The 21,806-nt window shown below is 35.1% G+C and overlaps 1 protein-coding gene across 9 annotated transcripts in view; it reads left to right on the forward strand.

The window, feature by feature from the left end:
* The first annotated feature begins 575 nt into the window (after positions 1 to 575).
* The window catches only part of DYNC1I2 (dynein cytoplasmic 1 intermediate chain 2), a 59,808-nt gene continuing 38,577 nt past the window's right edge, over positions 576 to 21,806 (forward strand). For 4 of the 9 annotated variants that reach the window (XM_038584836.1, XM_038584839.1, XM_038584835.1 and 1 more), the window contains exons 1-4: positions 845 to 1,002; positions 2,584 to 2,700; positions 5,212 to 5,329; positions 16,345 to 16,435. In XM_038584836.1, the coding sequence (XP_038440764.1) occupies positions 2,593 to 2,700; positions 5,212 to 5,329; positions 16,345 to 16,435 (317 nt within the window). In that variant the 5' untranslated portion in view covers positions 845 to 1,002; positions 2,584 to 2,592. Of the gene's footprint in view, positions 755 to 844; positions 1,003 to 1,333; positions 1,472 to 2,583; positions 2,701 to 5,211; positions 5,330 to 15,567; positions 15,586 to 16,344; positions 16,436 to 21,806 lie in introns of those variants that run through there. The other 5 variants (XM_038584831.1, XM_038584834.1, XM_038584837.1 and 2 more) reach the window with 3 other exon arrangements.

A 21,806-nucleotide genomic window follows, 5' to 3' on the forward strand; every position in this document is an offset into this window, starting at 1 on the left:
GTTTTTCATGTGCAGTGTAATACATAAGTTCACCACCTGAAAATAATCCATAAGATCTGGCTAATGTTGAGTCAAAGATCTTATTATATGACACATGTGCATGCATGCACATAACATATATAACACACACATATATTAATAATATATATGACATTAAATGACATTAATATATTAATACATATTAATATATATGACATAATATATGACATATATTGTGTAAAATACATATATTAATATATAGTATTGATATATATTAATATATGTGTTAATGCCATGTTATATGACATGTGTAAAATACATATATTAATATATATATTAATATTAATATATATGACATAATATATATATGACATATGTATGTGTGTGTAAAATACATAACACATAGCACTGAGCAGCGGACCACAGTACGTTAAAGGGAAGCGCTGGAAGCTTCTCCTTGGAGTACTGAAGATAGAAGGCCTCGAAGTCGGAAACCGCAAGCTCAGAAAAACACTACATGTCCCAGCATGCTTCGCGACTACCATTGACCACAATTCCCAGAATGCATTGCTCGTGGCTCGCAGGTTTCCCTTGCCGCTGGGGGTTGTAGTTCTCCCTGTGTGATCCGGTCCATCTGTAAGGCGAGGGCGGTGCGGTTGCTTACTCAGCCCGTAGACCTCAGGCGTCTTCTTGCAGTCTTGGCCAGGTGCAGACACTTCGGGTCCTTCGGCTGGCTGAGTCCTTTGTCTTGTCTCTTGGTTTCTGCTTTACACAGGTGAGTCACCGCGGGGCTGCCGTTCACGCCGCAGGGCCCCACCCCTTCTTTCTGGGAGCGACCGCCTTCGGGTTGAAGCCGTTTGTCCCTAAGCTCTCGCCGTAGTAGCCGCCGCCCATCCCTCTTTGTGTGCTTCGGGAAGCCGGCGGAGCTAGTGGCGGCGACTCTCGGGAGTTGGGAGCGAGGGAGACGGACGTTCGGCGGAGGTTGCAGGCGGGCGGACTCTTTCCCATCCCGCCAGCTGACAGGTGGGTTGGCTGTGCTTCCCTGAGGCCCTTCCGCCTGCTGTCTGCGGTCGGCGCTCCGAGGGCGGGGTGGCGGTGCCCGCTGCCCGCGCCGCCCGGCCCGGCTCCCGGAGGAGAGCGCGGAGAGCCGCGCGGGACTCAGGCAGGCCGGGGAGACGAGACGCCCCGCTGCCCTCCGCTGCCGTCTCCTGACCCACCCGGGCTCGCCCGGCGCCCCAGGCCGCCTCTCCCAGGCGCCCTGTCCTGGGCCGCGCCCTGCTGGCCGTGACCTCGGCGGGAGAGTGACTCCTTCTCGCCTTGCTCCATTTTATGAATAAAAGTCATCACGACACGGCGTTGACAGCACCGCGCATGTTGGAAGGCGCCCAGGCCTGGAGGCTGTAGCCCGAAATTCCAGAGGCGTTCTCCTCCTTGTAGTTTCGGGAAAGTGAACTTGTCAGTCACGGAGCTTCCGGCCCGGGAGGATGAGCCGGTCAGACTTTGCTGCTGTCGGGCTTTGACTAGACTAAATGTATTTAGTTTAAGTATATTTAGTAAGCTAGTGGTAATTTTTGTGGTTTTTTTGCTTATCTCAAATATTACTATTACACGTCAGTTTTAGAATTTATGGGAATTTTTGTCTGACCGGATATTGTCTTTTATCAGATTTCTAGGGATGAGTGCAGAGCTCTGGCCGTGGATTTGATCTCCGTCCTACAGCCTCAGAGCTCCTTAATGACAGCCCATGTTCTCTCTCTCTCTCTCTCTTTTTTTTTTTAAGATTTTATTTATTCTTGAGAGAGAGAGGCAGAGACACAGGCAGAGGGAGAAGCAGGCCCCATGCAGGGAGCCCGACGTGGGACTCGATCCCGGATCTCCAGGATCAGGCCCTGGGCTGAAGGCGGCGCCAAGCCGCCGAGCCACCCAGGCTGCCCTGTTCTCGGTCTTAATAGTCGGAGACATTGTGTTAAATTTGGTCATGTGAGCATTAAAGAGCTTACTGTGTGCTAGCTACTTTGTTCAACTCTGAATATTCATTTATATAAATTTCCTTATAATGTTTTTCTTCAAATCTCAGTAATATATGTTTATTTATTTATTTAAGATTTTATTTATTTATTCATGAGAGACACAGAGAGAGAGGCAGGCTCCATGCGGGGAGCCCGACGCGGGACTCGATCCAGGGACTCCAGGATGATGCCCCAGGCTGAAGGCGGTGCTAAACGGCTGAGCCACCCGGGCTGCCCCTATATTTATTATTATTATTTTTTTAAAGATTTTACTGGTTTACTCATGAGAGACACAGAGAAAGAGGGAGAGACATAGGCAAAGGGAGAAGCAGGCTCCCTAAGGGGAGCCTGATGTGGACTCGATCTCAGGACCCGGGGTCATGACTTGAGCCAAAGGCAGGCAGACGCTCAACCACTGAGCTACCCAGGTGCCCGTCTGCTTCCATATTTAAAAATTAGATTTTATATGCTGTCTTTCCATAGCAGTGAACTTTCATAGCTTCTTGAGATTATTCTCCTCTTGAAGACTAATTTTTTAAAAGAGAGCTACTTTAACCAACTTAATGATGATTTGTCAATGATTATGTTTTTTAAGGTCGCAAACATGTCGGACAAAAGTGAATTAAAGGCAGAGTTGGAACGAAAGAAACAGCGGTTGGCCCAAATCAGAGAGGAAAAGAAGAGAAAAGAAGAAGAAAGGAAGAAAAAGGAAGTATGTTTTATTTTTAAGTAAACAATGTAAAATAATTGGATTTACAAATTTTTTTTTAATTTTTATTTATTTATGATAGAGAGAGAGAGAGAGAGAGGCAGAGACACAGGCAGAGGGAGAAGCAGGCTCCATGCAGGAAGCCTGATCCCGGGACTCCAGGATCGGGCCCTGGGCCAAAGGCAGGCGCTAAACCGCTGTGCCACCCAGGGATCCCAAATAATTGGATTTAATCTCAAATAGTTATGCCTTTCTGTAATACTTTCAGAATAGTTAAAAATCCAACAGTCGTGACTACAAATATAGCACTGTAAGTGAATTTTCCTTTAAAGAAACCAGATATGTTAAAATGACAAAACTGATAAATTAAAATATGATTTTTTTTTTACTGAATAAAAATATTTCATATAGATTTGATTGCATTTTGGGGATTTGATTTATAAAAGTCCAATTTACATAATTTCTCTTCTAGGAATGTATGTATTACATAAGGTGAGGCACATCTATCTTTTAATGGTTCATGAAAACGTGGCATATATATCATAACTTAGTTTGGAATTTGAACTTAGTTATCTGAATGTTTTGCCAGTTTGTACTGCTAACAGTTTGTCAGAATAAATAATAGAAAATACCTAATAGGTTATTTAATTGATTAGGGAGTTTGTTATCTCTTTCATCAGGAAATATTTTCACCAAGTAGTAGGTTTGATACAACCTTAAATAGAGACCATTCTCAATAGAGTTCTAGTAAATAATCTCCTGTGTGTTCTGATTTTTCACATCACCATTTCATGTACAGCAAATATACATTGACCCTGAGCTAGAGCTATTTTATTTGTTCCTGCATTGATATGTACATTTTCCCCAACTATTTGGACAGATTTGTATACTGTTACCACAGATACGTTTTAAATGGTCAGTGTAAGATAATTTGTCCTAAGGGTGCCATTGGTACCAAGGTTTTCTATTTGATAGCCAATAGCCAAGACTTCTAGAAATCTCTTAAGGGAAAAGAAAAATCAGAAAAATTGAAAGTATGATTTATGTGCAGCATTGCTATGATGTTGTAAAGGCTTGTAAACTGAAGAATTTTCTGTGATACATTATCATAAGAACATTGGAGGTTTAAGTTAGCTGTTTGATTAAAAGTTAACTGATAGAAACAGGAGTCCGATAGGCAGATCCATTCCAAAGTAGTATCTATATAGCCTTAAACCCTTCAGTGCTGAGAATGTATTTGATTTTTGTTTTCTAAAGATGGCTATAAGTGGCATAAATAGCCTCCTGGGGGTATCTACTACATGATTTATAGCTAATTTAAAAGTTATGAAACATCACAAGAGATGATTTAATAGTATTAAACAATGAGTCTACTAATATATTGCTGTTTATACAGATAAAGTGTCAATTTGATAATATAGCCTGTTTGGCTATTTTGATGAAGTTTACTGATGACCTCTTTAAGTTAAAATGGTATTATAGAATATAATGATTGACAAAATTCACTGCATATTAATTGTATGAGTAATAGTTGTTTGGTCAAAATAGCCATCTGAGGTCTATATGTAAAACTTTTCCTTTGAAGGCTTAGATTTCATTTGAGATGTTTTGGATGCTTTGAGATTATTGAGGCTTATCTAGTTTACCTGGAAGATTTTGCTAAAAGTGACTGAAATAAAAGCTGACAATATTTTTTTTTTAAGATTTTATTTATTCATTCATGAGAGACAGAGAGAGAAAGGCAGAGACACAGGCAAAGGGAGAAGTAGGCTCCATGCAGGGAGCCTGACTTGGGACTCGATCCCAGGTCTCCAGGATCACGCCCTGAGCCGAAGTCGGTGCTAAACCGCTGAGCCACCCGGGCTGCCCAGCTGACAATAATTTTGATAACAAATGTTTTATGTTATGCAAAAGTGAATTTTAACTTTACCAAATTCAACCATGTTTTTAGTGTCATAAAAATAAGACCTATAGTTTAAAAAGACAAAAATAAAAACCTTTCTCCAGATGAATTTTTGACAAACATCTTCTACACAAAATTGCATAAATACAATGAAGACTTCATACAGAAGTTTGAGGTATTCATACTGATTTTCAACAAATCACATTGTCCATTTACTTAAAATTTGTTACCTCTTAAATAATTTAATCTTTTTTTTTTTCCCACAGTGTTGTGATATTTATATCTAAGCTTTTGTGCCACTAGAGGAGGTTTCCACAATTCTTAACTGTGGATAACAATTTCAAACTATAGATAAATAGAAGTTGACTGTACTTTTTGAATTTATCTATTAGGTAAAAACTTTAATGGGAACTCCTTGATTATGAATCATTTGGAGATTACGTACTAGAACTCTATGGAGAATGGTTTTCATTTAATATAATGTGCGTTCAAAACTCAGTCTATCCCCCAGAGTATACAGTATTAGTATATTATTTAAAATACACTTTTTTTTGCAAACGGAAATGTTTCATACCCTATGTAAATTTAAGTTTTTAACTGTAAAAATCTAGACTGATCAGAAGAAGGAAGCAGTCGCTCCTGTGCAAGAAGAATCAGATCTTGAAAAAAAAAGAAGAGAAGCAGAAGCATTGCTTCAAAGCATGGGGCTGACTCCAGAATCCCCCATTGGTAAGGATGAGAATATATCCATTTATAAGACCTAAGAATAGATGCTATTCAGCTCAGGTGTATCTGAGATGAATGCATCGACTTTAATATATTCAGCATATTTTTCATATTTGTCTCTTAAAAATGATTGATCTTCTAATTTATTCAGAATTATATTTTTTCACATGTGCCAATATATGATTATTTTGTTTTTTTAAAAGGGTTGCAAGATTAAGTACTTATTAACATACACTGAACAACCAATTGACTCTTCTTATTAAATCAGTAATTTATTTCAACATTTGTTGAATAGGTTTTCTGTGCCATACTGTATTTAGTTCAAAGATGACTGTGATTCCTTATCTTAACTCTGTATTTTTTTCTGTAGGTTAAAAAGAGGTATAATAAATCAAAGTTCTAAAAGTTTTTTTTGTATTTAGAGGTATAGGAATGGAAGGAAAAGGTAGCCGCCTAATTTCATTGCTAATAAGGGAAATAGTATTGGTAGCTTATTTTGGCAGCAATTTGACTTGCTCTTTTTTTTTTAGCTATTCATTATGATAACGGTACTAAACCATAAAGCTGAAATAGTAGAGATACTGAAAACAGTCTAATTACATGTCAGAAAGCATTAGGTGCTTGCTTAAAATAATTCTGATCTGGACGCTGTTACACAGTATTTTAGTTTGACATGGCCTTTGTCATTTAGGGTTCATTTGTGGGCTAATTCCATCTAGTTAAGGGGATAAATACCAGAAATAGTAACTGCTATTTGCCTGTTGTGAAACTACAACACAACTCTTTCTAGAGCTGATATTTCTAGAAGGTTTCAAGATGAAAAAGCTTTCAGGTCATTTGCTTTTTTCTTAATGGCAGAATTTGAAGATTGAAATATATTAATTTATATGTATTTAATAAGTTTACATTGTATATTGCAATTTTAAAAGTAAATCAATCAGAACCAGCATTGTTAAAATAGTAACTAAACCAAGTTCCTTGTTAGTTGGATGGTCTTTGATCAGTTTTTCTGTCATTGGCTTTCTTTTTCTCCTGCAGAAATTTTTTTTCCTTTTCTGTTTTTAGGACTTCAGTTTCACTGAATTCACTTGCTCATATTTCTCAGTTCATGGCCCTCCTCCATTATCAAGTCTTGAAAGACCATTCTTCAAGGGGGGTGGGGTGTGTGTTTCTCCTTCTTTCCCCATCTCCAATTTCATTTCCCTTCCCAGTCTGCATTAAGTACCCATTCTTGCGTTTTTAACTTTTGATCTGTCCTACATGTGTTACACATTTCAAAGTTTCACATGTGTGTGTTTGTATGTTTAATATACATAAATGGCCTTGTATCATTTTGTTTGTACCTTTTTGTCAAGCAGTATTTGAGACCTACCCATGTTGCTAAGTACAGATCTAGTTATTAATTTTTGACTGCATAATATTCCAATGTATTTTACTTATATGTTCCCCAAGTAATATGTACTTAGATTGCTTCTATCTCTTTGCTTTGCTATTACAGTCAATACTATAAAGAATATATACTTTCCCATTGAGAACTGTGGAAAAGTTTCTCTGGGGTGTATGCATAAGAATTGACTTGCTGTGTTATTGTGTTTAAGCTTACTTACATTTATTAGATTCTACGTACCACTCTCAAGAATGACTACTGGTTTACCCTCCTAATGCCATTGAATGAGAAAGTGACTATTTTATCATATCTACATCATCACCTGATTTTATTCAGCTTTCCAGTTTTTGCCAATTTGATGGATATAAAGTAGTATATCAAAATGTTTTAATATGAATTTATCTTTTTATACTGAGGTTGATGGTTTTTCAAATATCTATTTTTTGTCTTCTATGAATTGCATATTCATATCTGTAACCTATTTACTATTGGAGTTCTTTATCTTCTTGCTGTAGGAGTTCCTTGTATATTTTAGGAGAGGACTTCTTTGTTTTACTCTTTCTAAAAAAAAAGAAGCCTTCTCTCAGTCTATTACCTGTTAACTCTGTTTATAGTATCTTTCATTGAAACTAATCCTTCATTTTAATATGTTCTAATCCTTCATTTTAATATGTTCAAATCCTTCATTTTGATAATAGAGCTGCCAATTATAACCCTTTTTGGTACTTTTTGGTCTTTTTTTTTTTTTTTTAAGAAATCCTTTCTTTGAGGACACAATATATATTTTCCTACATTTTTTCTTTTTTTTTTTTTTAAGATTTTATTATTTATTCATGAGAGACAGAGAGAGAGAGAGAGAGAGAGAGAGAGAGAGAGGCAGAGACACAGGCAGAGGGAGAAGCAAGCTCCACACAGGCAGCCCGACGTGGGACTTGATCCCAGGTCTCCAGGATCATACCCTGTGCTGAAGGCAGCGCTAAACCCCTGAGCCACCCAGGCTGCCCCCTACATTTTTTTCTATTAGGCTTTATAGTTTTAACCTTCACCTTTAGATGTTTGGGTTATATTTTTGAATATAGTGTGAGTTAGGGATCCAATCTAGTTTTCTCCATATAGTTAGTTAATTTTCTCAGTACTATTTATTAAATAGTTCATCTTTTCTCTCACTGATATCTGATGCCAACTTTGTCATACAATCAGTTCCCATATATTCATGACAGTTCTGGGCTCTGTATTTTTACTGTTGATCCAATTTGTCTGGTTCTATACTATTAACCCATGGTTTTAATCAGTATGGCTTTGTATTCTGTCCTAATTTCTGATATAGGAAATCACCCCTCTTTTTTCTTCTTTTTCAAAATAGCCCTAGCTTTATAAATTTTTCTTCCTCTATAAAAAATTAAACTTTCCCCTCATCCAAATCTTGCTGCACCATATGCTACATTTAGTGATATGTTTTTAGTTTTTTTAGATATAGAAGATTCTCCACCCACTACTTTTTGCCCTATGGCATCAAGTTTTTGAAGAGAGCGGGCTGGTCTCTAGGATGTCCTACCTTCTGGGTTTATATGATGGTTTTCTCATATTTAGCTTTTGTTCTTCTATCTTTTGTATTTCTTCTCAACTGGAAATTAGACTTAAAAAACTTGTTTGGTTCAGGTTGAACATCTTTGGCAAGAGTATCTCATAAACGATTCTTTATACTTCTTGTTATATCACATCAGTAGCCCATATGCCTGGTTGTTGGGCTATTGGTGATGCTAAGATTGATTACTAGGTTACAATTGTGACTGCAAGGTCTCTCCATCATAGTTATATTTTTATTTTCCTTATGATTATCAGGTAGTATCTAGAGGTGATACTTTGGCACCATGTGAATATTCAGCTCTTCATCAACTTTTTACCAAATGATTTTAATACTACTTGGTAATTCTTATCTAAATCAGATATTAAATTAGGAGTTGCAGAATTGTTTTTATAATTCCATCATTCCATCTGCACTTATTGTCTGAAATTCTTCTGTAATGGAGAATTTTCCCTCAGTAATTAGATTTATTTGGTTACTGTAAATGAATTTCCTGTTAGAAAAGCAGAAGACATGCTTGATTTTTTTCAATTTAATTACTAATCACCTCTAGGGGTGGCAGAGATTTGGGGTGTATTTTTTAAATAGATTAGCTAATACTTTATTTACAATTTTTATATATATATTTCTAAGTGAATTTGGCTATCTTTCTTGTAGTGTCCATGCTTTAGTAGTTATGATTTTATTTATTTTTTAAAAAGATTTTATTTATTTATTCATGAGAGACAAAGAGAGGCAGACATAGGTAGAGGGAGAAACAGGCTCTCCACAGGGAGCCTGATGTTGGACTCGATCCCAGGACCCTCGGATCATGACCTTAGCCAAAGGCAGACACTCAACCGCTGAGCCACCCAGGTGCCCCAATGGTTATGATTTTAAAATAAATTGGACAGCTTTACCTTTTGCTATTTTGTAGCACAGTTTGTATAAAGGATAGATGTTACCTGTTCTTTAAAACTTGGTAGAATTCAATTGTAAAACTGCCTGGGATTACATTTTTTTCCCCCAAGGGTTAGTTGAGAGCAGAGGTTATTAGCCATTTCAGATCTCTTTGTAAGGTTATAGTCTCTTCAAGTTTTCCATTTCTTTTTGTATCAGTTTGAATTTTTTAAAACCATAATAAACATTTATTATCTCTCAGTTTCTGTCCATTAGGAATTTGGTAGTGACTTAGCTGAGTGGTTCTGGCTCAGGGTATGTCATAGCATTGAAGTCAAGATGTCAATCAGAGCTGCAGTTATCTCAAAGCTTGCCTTGTGCTAAGATTTGCTTTTAAGGTGCCTTACCCACATGGGTGGTAAGTTGGTGCTGACTGTTGTTAGTGAGAGGCCTGAGTTCCTATCTACATGGGCCACTCCACAGAACTGCTGGAGTATGCTTGCAGAATGTTAGGTTCTCCAGAGTGGTGCGATCCAAAGATAAAGACAGCCAAGAAAAAAGCTATTATTTTTATGACTTACTCTTGGAAGTCATCAATTCCACTATATTATGTTGATTGGAATTCACAAAGTATTTGGGCATGCTTTAAAACTGCCAAAGTATTTGCAGTAAATTCATAGGTCTCGTGATATTTTGAGATGATCATATGCTTTTTTCTCTTGTAATAGATTAATTTGATGATTTACAGTGATAGCTTTTGTTATGGAGAAGCATGCTTACATTCTGGAATAAACAACTTAGTTATGAGATAATTTTTTTCTTATGTGTTGCTGAATTCATTTGCAAGTATTTTATTTGGGAGTTCTTCATCTATACTCTTAAGAGAATCATACCCGTAAATTTTTCCCTTTTATTATATATCTTGTCTGGCCATTATAATAGATATAATGGTATCTGGTTATAGTAGCCACATTAAATGAGTTGTGTGGTTTTCACCTTCTTCTGTTCTCTGGCAGATTCCTAAAAAATCTTCCCAGTATTTATTTAAAATTATACCTGAAGAATACAGGATACAGATGAAAGCAGTGTCTACCAAACTTACTTGACAGTAGCCCAAAATAAAAAATACATTATATATCATGACCCAGCATGGATACTTGTTTTTCTTTTCACTACAGAATGTATTTAATAAATATTTTTTAATTATAGAAGGGTAAAAATACTGCCAGAATATTCAAGAGGATTTATTAAAAATGCCAATCTCTTCCTAAAATAGACTTTTTTCTTTTTTTTTATTCTGAAAAGAATTTGTTTTTTTAAAAAAGATAGAGCTAATAAAGTGTCTTTTAGCTTCTCATTGGTAGAATCCTATTTATTTGGTGAGTTGACTGTTTTATGAGAGACCCTTGAGAGCAGGGAAAATAACATTTTTATCCCTGGTGTCCAGCACAGGTTAGACACTTAAATGTTTGTTCAATTATTATTAGGCCATATGTCTTTCTACCTTGTAAGGCCAAATAAAAGCCATCTGCTTTAAAAGCAAAATCAAAACCTGATTGTTTAAATTTCAGAAAAAAGCATTGTGTAAATTGAAATTTGAATATTTCATAAAAGAAGCATGGCTTTTTTTTTTTTTTTTTTTTTTTTTTTTTTAAAAAGCTAAATCTAAGTGGCCAGTTTTAAGAAAGTTAATTTTAGGTACAACTGTTTTCAAGACATATTGTATCCAATATAGAGTTCTTAAGCACTGATGATTGAAAAAAATAAAGTCATTCTCTTTTGATGTATAACTACTGTTTTGATGGTCTTGTAAAGAGATGAAAACAGACACTGTCAATTATTCTGCAGCCTGAGTCTGTATCAACAAGGCACAAAACATTGATTAGTGTGACAATTTATTATCTGGATTTTCTTTATTAGGAAGAAACAGAAAAACTTTGCCAGTCAAAAATAATTATTGCTTCATTTATTTCCCTTGCATGCCTTTTGAATATCTTAAATCTCATTTAAAAAAATCTCATTTTTTCCCAGTTTTATGAGAAATAATTGACATATATCACTATATAAGTTTAAGGTATATTGTATGATGGTTTGATTCACATATATTGTAAAATAATTTAACAATAGGTTTAGTTAACATCTGTCATCTCATCCAGATATACTAAGAAGAAAAGAAAAGAAATTTCTTCTGATGACAACTTTTGGAATCTATTTTTCTTAAGATTTTATTTATTTATTTATGAGAGACACAATGAGAGAGAGAGAGAGGCAGAGACATAGGCAGAGGGAGAAGCAGGCTCCATGCAGGGAGCCCGATGTGGGACTCGATCCTAGGACTCCGGGATCATGTCCTGGGCTGAAGGCAGGCGCTAAACCCTGAGCCACCCAGGGATCCCTAGAATCTATTTTTTAAACACTTTTCCTATATACCATATAACGGTATTAACTATAGTCATCATATTGTATGCTTTATCTCTAGTACTTATTTATCTTGTAATTGGTAAATTGATGAGATGGAATGAATGGTTCCCATGTACCAAGTCATTTCTTCATGTTTAGCCTAATTTTAACAAATTATTCATTATAGTATTTTAATACCACAGAATTTTATTCTTTTTAAAAATATTTTATTTATAGATGAGAGACACACACACACACAGAGAGAGAGAGAGAGAGAGAGAGACATAGGCAGAGGGAGAAGCAGACTCCCTGCAGGGAGCCCGATGTGGGACTCGATCCCGGGTCTCCAGGATCACGCCCTGGGCTGAAGACGGGTGCTAAACTGCTGAGCCACCCAGGGATCCCCACAGAATTTTATTATTTATTAATTTTTTTAGAAAAAGTTATCTGATGTTCTGAATTACATTAAAGACAATGAGAAAAAAAAAGAAAAAGACAATGAGAGAAATGAAACACTTAGAGGAGACTATTGAGAATATTTAAATTTCGTTACCAGGAGAAGAGGCCATAGAAAGGGAAAAATTAATATTTAAGAGAGTTAAGGTTTAAAGCATTATATATCAGGACAAAAAAAGGAAGTTATGAAAATAAGTTTTTCAAATGTTATTGTTCCAGGCTAAGAGTATCCACAAGAGGGCATTATTGTAGTGAGGGCTGTGTGTGAGTATTCAGTATCATAGATTAGCTAGAGGAGGGCTTACAACTTCAGGTTATCTCAGAAGCTCACTCCTTCCATTTTACTGTATCTACCAGCTCCTACTCCCTCCATTCACATTCCTTGACTGTTCACCTTTCTAGGTTCTTCTTCCTAGCAAAAGCCCCTTCTTGCAGGAGGCTTTCTTCTACCTGATAAATAATTGGGCTGTGCCTCATCTATCATCTCTGAGATGTTTGTGTGGTTCTGAGTGGTTAACTCAAACTTAATTCTAAACATAAATCTGGGTGCATTCCTAGGTAATTTCTAGTTTAAAAATATTCTAGATGTTTCCTTGCAGGCCAAGAGACAACAGTGTTGATTTTTATATCCTTGGAAGGCCAAAATCTAAACTGGTAGGAAAGGCCTTCTTGATTGAGTTTTTGTTCTAGATAATTAAAGAGTCACAGTCTTTTCAATATTACTTATGTGATCAGTGAATCCCATGATATAGATTTGTTTTTCAGTTTATTCTGTATTTCTCCTCTGGTTCTCAAAGAAGGAAATAAGTCTTTGCTCTTCATGAACTTCTAAGAAACTTAAATTCGTTCAGATATTCACCTATGTTAATGTTAAATCTTTTGTGCCTTTTTAAAGCTTTGTCTTAGGCTATATAAGAGATATATTTATATATAAGAGAGAGAGAGATAATTGGAGTGAAAGTAATGAGACTGAATCACTGTTCTTACTAAGCAGATTGTATCTCAGATACTTGGCAAAAGCTAATTAGTAATGGCTTTTGTTATTTTTATATCTGATTGGACTCTTAAATCATCTTTACAAATGAATTCTAAAGTTGAGTCTTTTTTTGAGATTTGAAGTGCTATGAGTTCAGAATTTTTTTTTAACCTCCCTGAATGCATGCTCTTTGCTCTTAGAGGTTGTTGAATCTGAGAGTATGGTGGCATTGCCTTATTGTGCAATTACTGTAGTCTTTGATTTTTCTAGACTAATTATGTTGAAATATGGTAGTGACCAAACAACACTGCCATTCCCTTTTCTGTTAATACTCTTTTTTCAATAATGATAATTTTCTTTTTCTAGGTTTGCCTCTTCTGTAGTATACATTATTTATTATTGCAAGATGAAATGGGTGAACCAGATAATTTTGAGTGTTAAATGAGTCCTTTCTATAAGCTGGCTTGAAAACTGCCTTTTGTGAGAAATGATGGTATAGCTCTGGGATGGAGATTTTTTTTGAATCACAAATTTGATGTCATGGCAATTAATTTTGCTTCTGGCTGATAAACTATAATAATTTGGTAGCCTTGCTCCTGTAACTTATATTTATCTTGGGAACTTTTATTTTGACACACTTATTGGCTAGGTTAATATGTTTATGTATGTATAATTACTGTTTGACTTATTTCCATAAAGAATTTGAGGGAACTTTTTTTATAATGTAGTCTTAGCTAAGTAAGATACTGTTGAATTTATTGAGTTGAGTCAATGATACTTGAAGTTATCAGAAAGGGGGAAAAATGCAATAAACTGAAAAAGAATTTTATACTTTATCACAAATAATTAGATTAATAGGAATATTACTGTTTTCCTCCAATCTTCTTAATATATATGTATAGTTAGAAAAATTATTCTCCTAAGCATTAAGGAATACAAAATTTCTTCTTTAATCTTTAAAAGAAAATCTTTAATATGAGAAATTATGATGCTTCACTATAATAAACACATACTTGTGCTTCAGCAGAGTAGGCAAACTGGTATGAGATACTATTTATTTCTGTATCGGTTGGGACTTAGACAAAGGAAAAACCTCACATTGAGAAACAGACAAAAAGATGAGGAATATAACCTAAATGAAGTTAGGGGGCATTAATGTCATTTTATTTTTTTAAAGATTTTATCCATTTGTTTATTTGAGAGAGATTGAGAGTGAGAGAGCACAAGCAGGGGGAGCAGCAGAGGGAGAGGGAGGCTCCCTGTTTGTCAGGGAGCCTGCTATGGGACTTGATCCCAGAACCCAGGTATCATGAGCTGGCCTGAAGGCAGACGCTTAACTGACTGAACCACCAGGTGCCCCAGTGTTCTTTTATTTTTGTTTTATTTTATTATTATTATTATCTTTTTTTTAGATTTTATTTATTCACAAGAGACACAGAGAAAGAGGCAGAGACACAGGCAGAGGGAGGAGAAGCAGGCTCCATGTGGGGAGCCCGATGTGGGACTTGATTCTGGGGCTCCAGGATCACACCCTGAGCTGAAGGCAGATGCCCAACTGCTGAGCCACCCAGGCGTCCCATATTTTTAGATAGAAATCATATTTAGCTACTTTAGGTGTTATACTCAGCATCTAGCACAGTGCCATCCACTTGTGAACCGTATGAAGGTGATGTGGTTTTATAGTTGTTTCTAAGAAATTTAGTCACAAAATTAGAAACATTTAATTATTTTTTTATAGTCCTTTGGAATTCAAGAATTAATCGCTGTATCTCAGGAAACATTCTAGCTGTGTTTTTTTTCTTCTAATCTTACTATTGGTTACCAATGGAATTTGCCATTCAAAAAATAAAGATGATTAGTTTTCTACCTGTGTTTAAGATGTAATTCATCATTGGGGTACCTGGCTAGCTCCGTCAGTAGAACATGTGACTCTTGATCCTCAGGGTCATGAGTTCACATCTCACATTGAGTGTAGAGGTTATATTACCAAAAAAAAAAAAAAAAAAAAAAAGCAAAAGATATAATTCATTGTACTAAACTTGTACATTTTGTAGATTAGCAAACCCAGCTTCTTCTTTTGTATCATGTATAAACATTTAAATATAATTTTAAGGGTTCAATGAATGTTACTCTCTCTAAAACACAGATTTTTAATTAAATACATCTTTAGGTTAGTTCCTTTGTAATTAGGAACTTCTATTTTCAGTAGACTATTAAAAGGAGGGCTTGCAACTCAACATACAATGTGTCAGTCACTTAATATTATATACTGAAAAATTATTTTAAAAAGATACTTGGGATTGGGGAGATTTATGGTAAAATTTAACCAGAAGATGGCAGTGATGATCCTCCTATACTTCCTGCAATGGTAATCAAAATGTTTTACAAATGTAATAGCATGAAATGTGCACGTTTAAGTGTTGATATATAATGTTAAGAGTGATGATTTAGGGGAAAGCATTTGCTGTTTGTTTTATATACTATGAAAAATGTATATTTTTCTATAAGAAGGGATTAAGAATATTTTGGGTGTCTGTATCTTTGTCTGTACACTTCAGTTTTTTCTGAATACTGGGGTAAGGAAGTTATCATAAGTCTTGCCTTGTTTAAGTTGCATGCATCACTTTATGTTATGCATCATGTCTAGAAGGCATGCTGTTTTATGGCCTGTTTGCATTTTTCACCCAAATTGCTGGAACTAATGGACATTTTAAAGGAGCCATTCCTTTAGCTGTAGTCATTTTCTTTAAAATGGCCCCTTTTCTTTGTGGGGGGAATAGGAAATCATTTAAGGTATTTCTGAAATAAATTGTTAGATGAAAATTAACATTTTAAAATGAATCTCAGAAAATTTTTTAGTAGTCTACTGAAGAGTATAAGTTCCTAATTACAAAGGAACTAACTCAAATGACTTTTGAAGAATATTTCAGAGTTTTGATTTTGACAACAATTATAAGTAATATTTATAATATCTGGTGATCTTAAAAGTGAGAAGTTAGAAAGGGGGGAAGGAATGCTCTCCTTTGAAAATTAGTGCCCACATTTGGTGTTGGCTGGGATGAAGATGCATCCTTTCATAATCTTGCTTTTTTTTTTTTTTAATATAAAACCCAAATGCATTTTGCCAGAGAAATTGCATGAATTGTCAGCATGCGTTGTTAACTTTGTCTTTCTCCTCTTCTTTCTACTGTTCATTTTCATTCATGTATTTTTGTTTTTTGGTTTGCCATTTTTTTTCTTTTTTGTTAATTACTTCATGTTAAATTTTGAAACGTCATAAGCTGAGCAACCTCTCCGTGTAGTAACAGCGGATACCTGTCTATTTCACTATTTAGTCCCTCCTCCTATGTCTCCATCCTCCAAATCTGTGAGCACACCAAGTGAAGCTGGAAGCCAAGACTCTGGAGATGGCGCAGTGGGATCTAGGTACAGTAAATTTCTTTTAATAGTCTAATGATAGAATGCATTTGGTGCCCACATACTGTTGATGCTTTAGAGAGACTAAATAGCTATGTTGAAACTAACATTTTGCAATCTAAGTGGCATAGAAATTATTTGTTGTAAATTAGGGAAATTTTTTTAATAGTATTTTAACTGATTAATTTAGACTGAATAGTTAATTGATTTTATACTAATTATTTTATATTAAAATAGAGATGTTAATTCATTAATTTTTTTATTTAAGCATACTACACAGGTTACTGTGTAAATTATTGTATATATAACATAAACAATGTAAATAGTGTATAAATAGTGTATGATAGTATAAAAGTATAAATGTAGTATAAATGGTATAAATACAGTGTAAAATAGTTTATAAATAATGTAAAACCTCTTTGTTGTGCTTAATTTTCCATTCAGTAATTGAAAATCTAAACAATTCAGTTTAAACCCTTCAATTGTGTTGTATTGAGTTATTAATTCTAGTTAAGATAGAAAACAGTAGTGCCTAAAATATCAAATAGAGGTAACTGCTAAGGAAACAGGAGTGTTTACTGTCTTGAGGGTATTATGCTAAATGAAATAAGTCAGAGAAAGACAAATACTGAATTATGTCACTTATGTGTGGAATCTAAAAAAACCCCCAAAACCAAAGAAATCCAAGGTCATATAGATACAGAGAACAGATTGGTGGTTGCCAGAGGTGAGAGATGGGGAATGGTTGAAATGGGTGAGAGTTTCAAAAGGTACAAACTTCTAGTTATAAAATAAGTTGTGAGGATATAATGTACAGCATAGTGACTACAGATACTAATACTATATTGCATATTTGAAGATTCCTGAGAAAGTAGATCTTAAATGTTCTTATCACAAGAAAAAATACTTTTGTAACTATGTATTGTGACACATGTTAACTAGAATTGTGGTGATCACTTTACAATATATACAAATATCAAATCATTATATACCTGAAAGTAATGTAATATTATATATATATATATTTTAAAGATTTTATTTATTTATTCATGAGACACAGGCAGAGGGAGAAGCAGGCTCCATGCAGGGAGCCCGATATGGGACTCGATCCCGGGGCTCCAGGATCATGCCCTGGGCCGAAGCCAGGAGCCAAACTGCTGAGCCACCCAGGGATCCCCAGTAATATTATATGTTATACATACTCACTTAAAAAAATGTTTTCTGCCAAGTTTTCCTGTACTCAAGTCTTCCTTATAAAACTATATTTCATATTTGTTTTAGGATCCTGCACACATGTTGAGCCTTGCTTTCCAAAAGTTCAGTAAGATTTCAACCTCTCTCCAAAGACTGTATTGGGGAAAGTATTTTTACTTATTCCTTTTTGACATATGCACACATATGAACACACACGCTCGCTAACAGCAAGTCTTTTAAAAACAGCATCATACTTTTTGACTCCCTGTGACAGCTGAAATGAGATTTAAAAACATAGTTAAAAACTTTATTCAGAATCCTCATTTAGGGCAAGAAGTTAAATGTCCTCCTGTGAAAAATCTTTTAACACACCTTTTAATAGGAAATAAAGTTTCTTATTAAGTTTCATCTTTGTGCCTGAGTCCCTCTGACTGAAGTTATAAATAAGTAATGAGTATTGAAAAGACAAGAAAAAAGAAACAAGGGAGCTAGATAATAAACTCAGTATTTTAATCGATTTGTGAATAATCAGGTTGTCATTAACAATTAGAAGACAAAAAAGTTTCACCAGTTTGGATTTGAGATGTGTTTTCCAAAACTGTTTCGTAAATAGAACCAAAATTGCAAATGTAAGCTACACTGTCATGGAGGTAAATAATAAAACCATCATTTAAGAAAAATCAAAACTTAAAAAAAAATAATAGTACCTTATAAAATACTATATATTATAGACTAAAGGCTAAATTTATTTAGTCTAAACTTATTTTTACGACTAAGTTTGTCTCATACTTCATACTTTTCGTACAAATATGTTAATATTCCTTTGCGGATAAGCAAATGGTATTTTCAGGAGAAAGCTTTTTTCTCTTCTGCAGCATTACTTTAGTACAAATATTTACCCAAAGACTTATTGTATTTATTAAATTTATTTGTATTATAAACTATTTTTATGTAGATAATTTACCATGTTCATTTTGAATTCTGTGTTTTTGATTTTGAATAGTAGAAAGAGGGCAGCCCCGGTGGCGCAGCGGTTTAGCGCCGCCTGCAGCCCGGGGCATGATCCTGGAGACCCTGGATTGAGTGCCGCGTCAGGCTCTCTGTATGATGCCTGCTTCTCCCTCTGCCTGTGTCTCTGCCTCTCTCTCTCTGTCTCTATGAATCAATAGATAAAATCTTTAAAAAAAAATGAATAGTAGAAAGATTATTTTATTTTATTTTTTAGAAAGATTATTTTAAATGCCACATCAGCAAGTTTGCTTTTATTTTTTTTAATAGAAGTCTTTTTTATTTTTATAAAGCTGATTCTTTTTTTTTTTTTTTAATTTTTTTATTTATGATAGTCACACACAGAGAGAGAGAGAGGCAGAGACATAGGCAGAGGGAGAAGCAGGCTCCATGCACCGGGAGCCTGACGTGGGATTCAATCCCAGGTCTCCAGGATCGCACCCTGGGCCAAAGGCAGGCGCTAAACCGCTGCGCCACCCAGGGATCCCAGCAAATTTGCTTTTAAAACTACTTTGTAACGTCTACTTGGTTTTATTCATTTTTTTTTTAATTTATTGATTTATTTGGGAGAGAGAGAAAGAGAAAGAAAGAGGGAGGGCAAGGAGGGGGTGGTCAGTCTGAAGCAGACTCCCCAGTGAGCACAGAGTCTAACTCCAGGCTTGATCCCATGACCCCTGAGATCATGACCTGAGCCAAAACCCAGAATTGGATGCCCAATCAGCTGAGCCACCAAGGTGCTCCCGTCTCCTCAGTTTTTGAAATTAACATGAATTAGAGGGGCAGCTGTGTGGCTCAGTGGTTGAGTGTCTGCCTTCTGCTCAGGTTATGATTCTGGGGTTCTGGGATGGAGTCCCACATCAGGCTCTCTGAGGGGAGTGTGCTTCTCCTTCTGCCTATATCTCTGCCTCTCTCTCTCTGTGCCTCTCATGAATAAATAAATAAAATGTTAAAAAAATACATATGAATTAGAATATGTCCTTCTGAGTTTGACTGCGAAACCCAGAGTTTATTAGAGACCCGTTGGAATATTGTGAATTGGTACAGGGAGTAAATACTGTTAAGAAAAATATTTATTTGTAGATAGGATACATATTCATCAAATTGCCAATATAATGTTAAATACTAGATAGATTATTACAGAAAATAGAATATTCTGGTCCTTGCCTTCATAGAACTTACATTCTAATGATTAAACCTTAAAGATATTATTCACTGTACTGAAAAGTTCGAAGCATAGAGTGCTAACTTGTGTTTAAGTTTAAAGTATAGATTTTTAATAAGTTATAAAACAAGAAAATAAGTATTTAAATATCTTTCGGGGTATTTGTTCTTATTAGAGAATGAATATAAGATTTAGTTTCTTTTCAGTTTAACAGGAGAACAAAAAAAAAATCCTCCTTTTGAATGAGATAACCTTGTCTTTTTTTTTAACTTGTGTCTTTTTAATCTTAGTACATATATTGTCTCCTTTGAGAGCAAAGATTCAGTTTTAATTATTAACTTTTAAGAAGGCTGTGTATGTTCTTTTTTATGTATGTATGTATACATGCAAGAGTAAAAACTATGACTTCTACATCATCTCCAGATTCCATATAGGGAGATAATTAATCTTGTTAATTGGTGATTAATGAATAGCATTTCTAAATATATGGCTTTTTAAAAGAATGCTAATATCTGAGAATGAGACAGAATGAACTTGAATTGAGCAGGCGTGTTGGTAATGAAAGAATGAAGAGAATAAGAAGAAATATCACAGGAAAATACATGAAGATGTGTGAAATGTATGAACCTATACACACAACTCTGTTAACTGGGCAAGACAGTCCAAGATCAGTACACTCAAGAAGAAGGAAAAAATATATTAAACATTACCAAATGTGATATCAAGACATACCTGAATCATTATTTCCAAATGCCAAAAATTTCTATTGGGCCTGGTTGTAATTTATAAATAAATATAAAAGGCCATGAAAAGTGATATCTCTAACTCTGCAAATTCGGAGTTGAATTTCATTGTTTCTAGTTCTCTTTCTCAGTCACTTCTGTTATCTCTAAAACGTAGCTAACAGTTACTCAATTTGGTAATCCATATTTCTTGATCCTTGTTCCTTTTTCCATTCTTGATCATTTTATCTTTCAGGCTTTTGGATTATATTGGAATTTTACTTTATATGTCTGCTGATGCCTTTAATAAACATAATACTGTATGTTGTGCATGTATTTTCGGTACTGGCTATATTTTTAGATAACGTTTTATTTAATTTTAGACTTAAATGACATCCTCAACAAGGAGCTGTGGGTCACTAATAGCAGCTATACCTCTCATATAATGTAAAGTCTGGGGACAGAACATCCCTTGGAGAGCACCTCGTAGAATCCTTTCTGATTTAACAAAGCCTATTTGTTGCTATTTATTGCTTAGTAGATCTTCAGAGTGACCTTTTCTTTGCATACACACAATCCTGTTTAAATCCCAGAATCTTTCTTTATATTTTTAATATAAAGAATCTCTCTAGCTCAATTTTTTTTAAAGATTTATTTATTTGTGATATACAGAGAGAGAGAGAGAGAGAGTGGCAGAGACACAGGAGGAGGGAGAAGCAGGCTCCATGCTGGGAGCCTGACGTGGGACTCGATCCCGGGACTCCAGGATCGCGCCCTGGGCCAAAGGCAGGCGCTAAACCGCTGAACCACCCAGGGATCCCCCTCTAGTTCAGTTTCATCTGTTTTCATTGGTAAATTGCTTAGGCAAGTAAAATATAGAAATCTTTATTGTATTTAAATATTGTAGCTGTTTTAGTTCTATAACTTATTTAAGTATATATTAGACAAAAAGGTAGTACTGAATATATTGTGTTTAACTTTTTAATAGGGACTATGAGCATCATACAGTACTGTACGTAATTATCTTATATTCTACTAACTTGTGAGAACGCCAGTGTGATAAAGTACCTTTTGTTCTAGTAATACAAGATTTAGTTTAAGTGGAAAAGATCCCATATAAGTTACTTACCTGTAGGCAAGGCTAAAACACAACCAAATATTTATTTAGAATTGATACTCTCTAGAAGTTTAGTTAATTAGGTAAGTCCTTGGAACACAAAATATTTTTCCTGGGAAAATTTATTTTTTCCTAGAGACAGAAATCTTTAGTTGTTTTCTAAAGCAGATGACATGT

This window comes from Canis lupus, chromosome 36 (genome assembly GCF_011100685.1).
Source record: "Canis lupus familiaris isolate Mischka breed German Shepherd chromosome 36, alternate assembly UU_Cfam_GSD_1.0, whole genome shotgun sequence".
Classification (NCBI taxonomy): domain Eukaryota; kingdom Metazoa; phylum Chordata; class Mammalia; order Carnivora; family Canidae; genus Canis; species Canis lupus.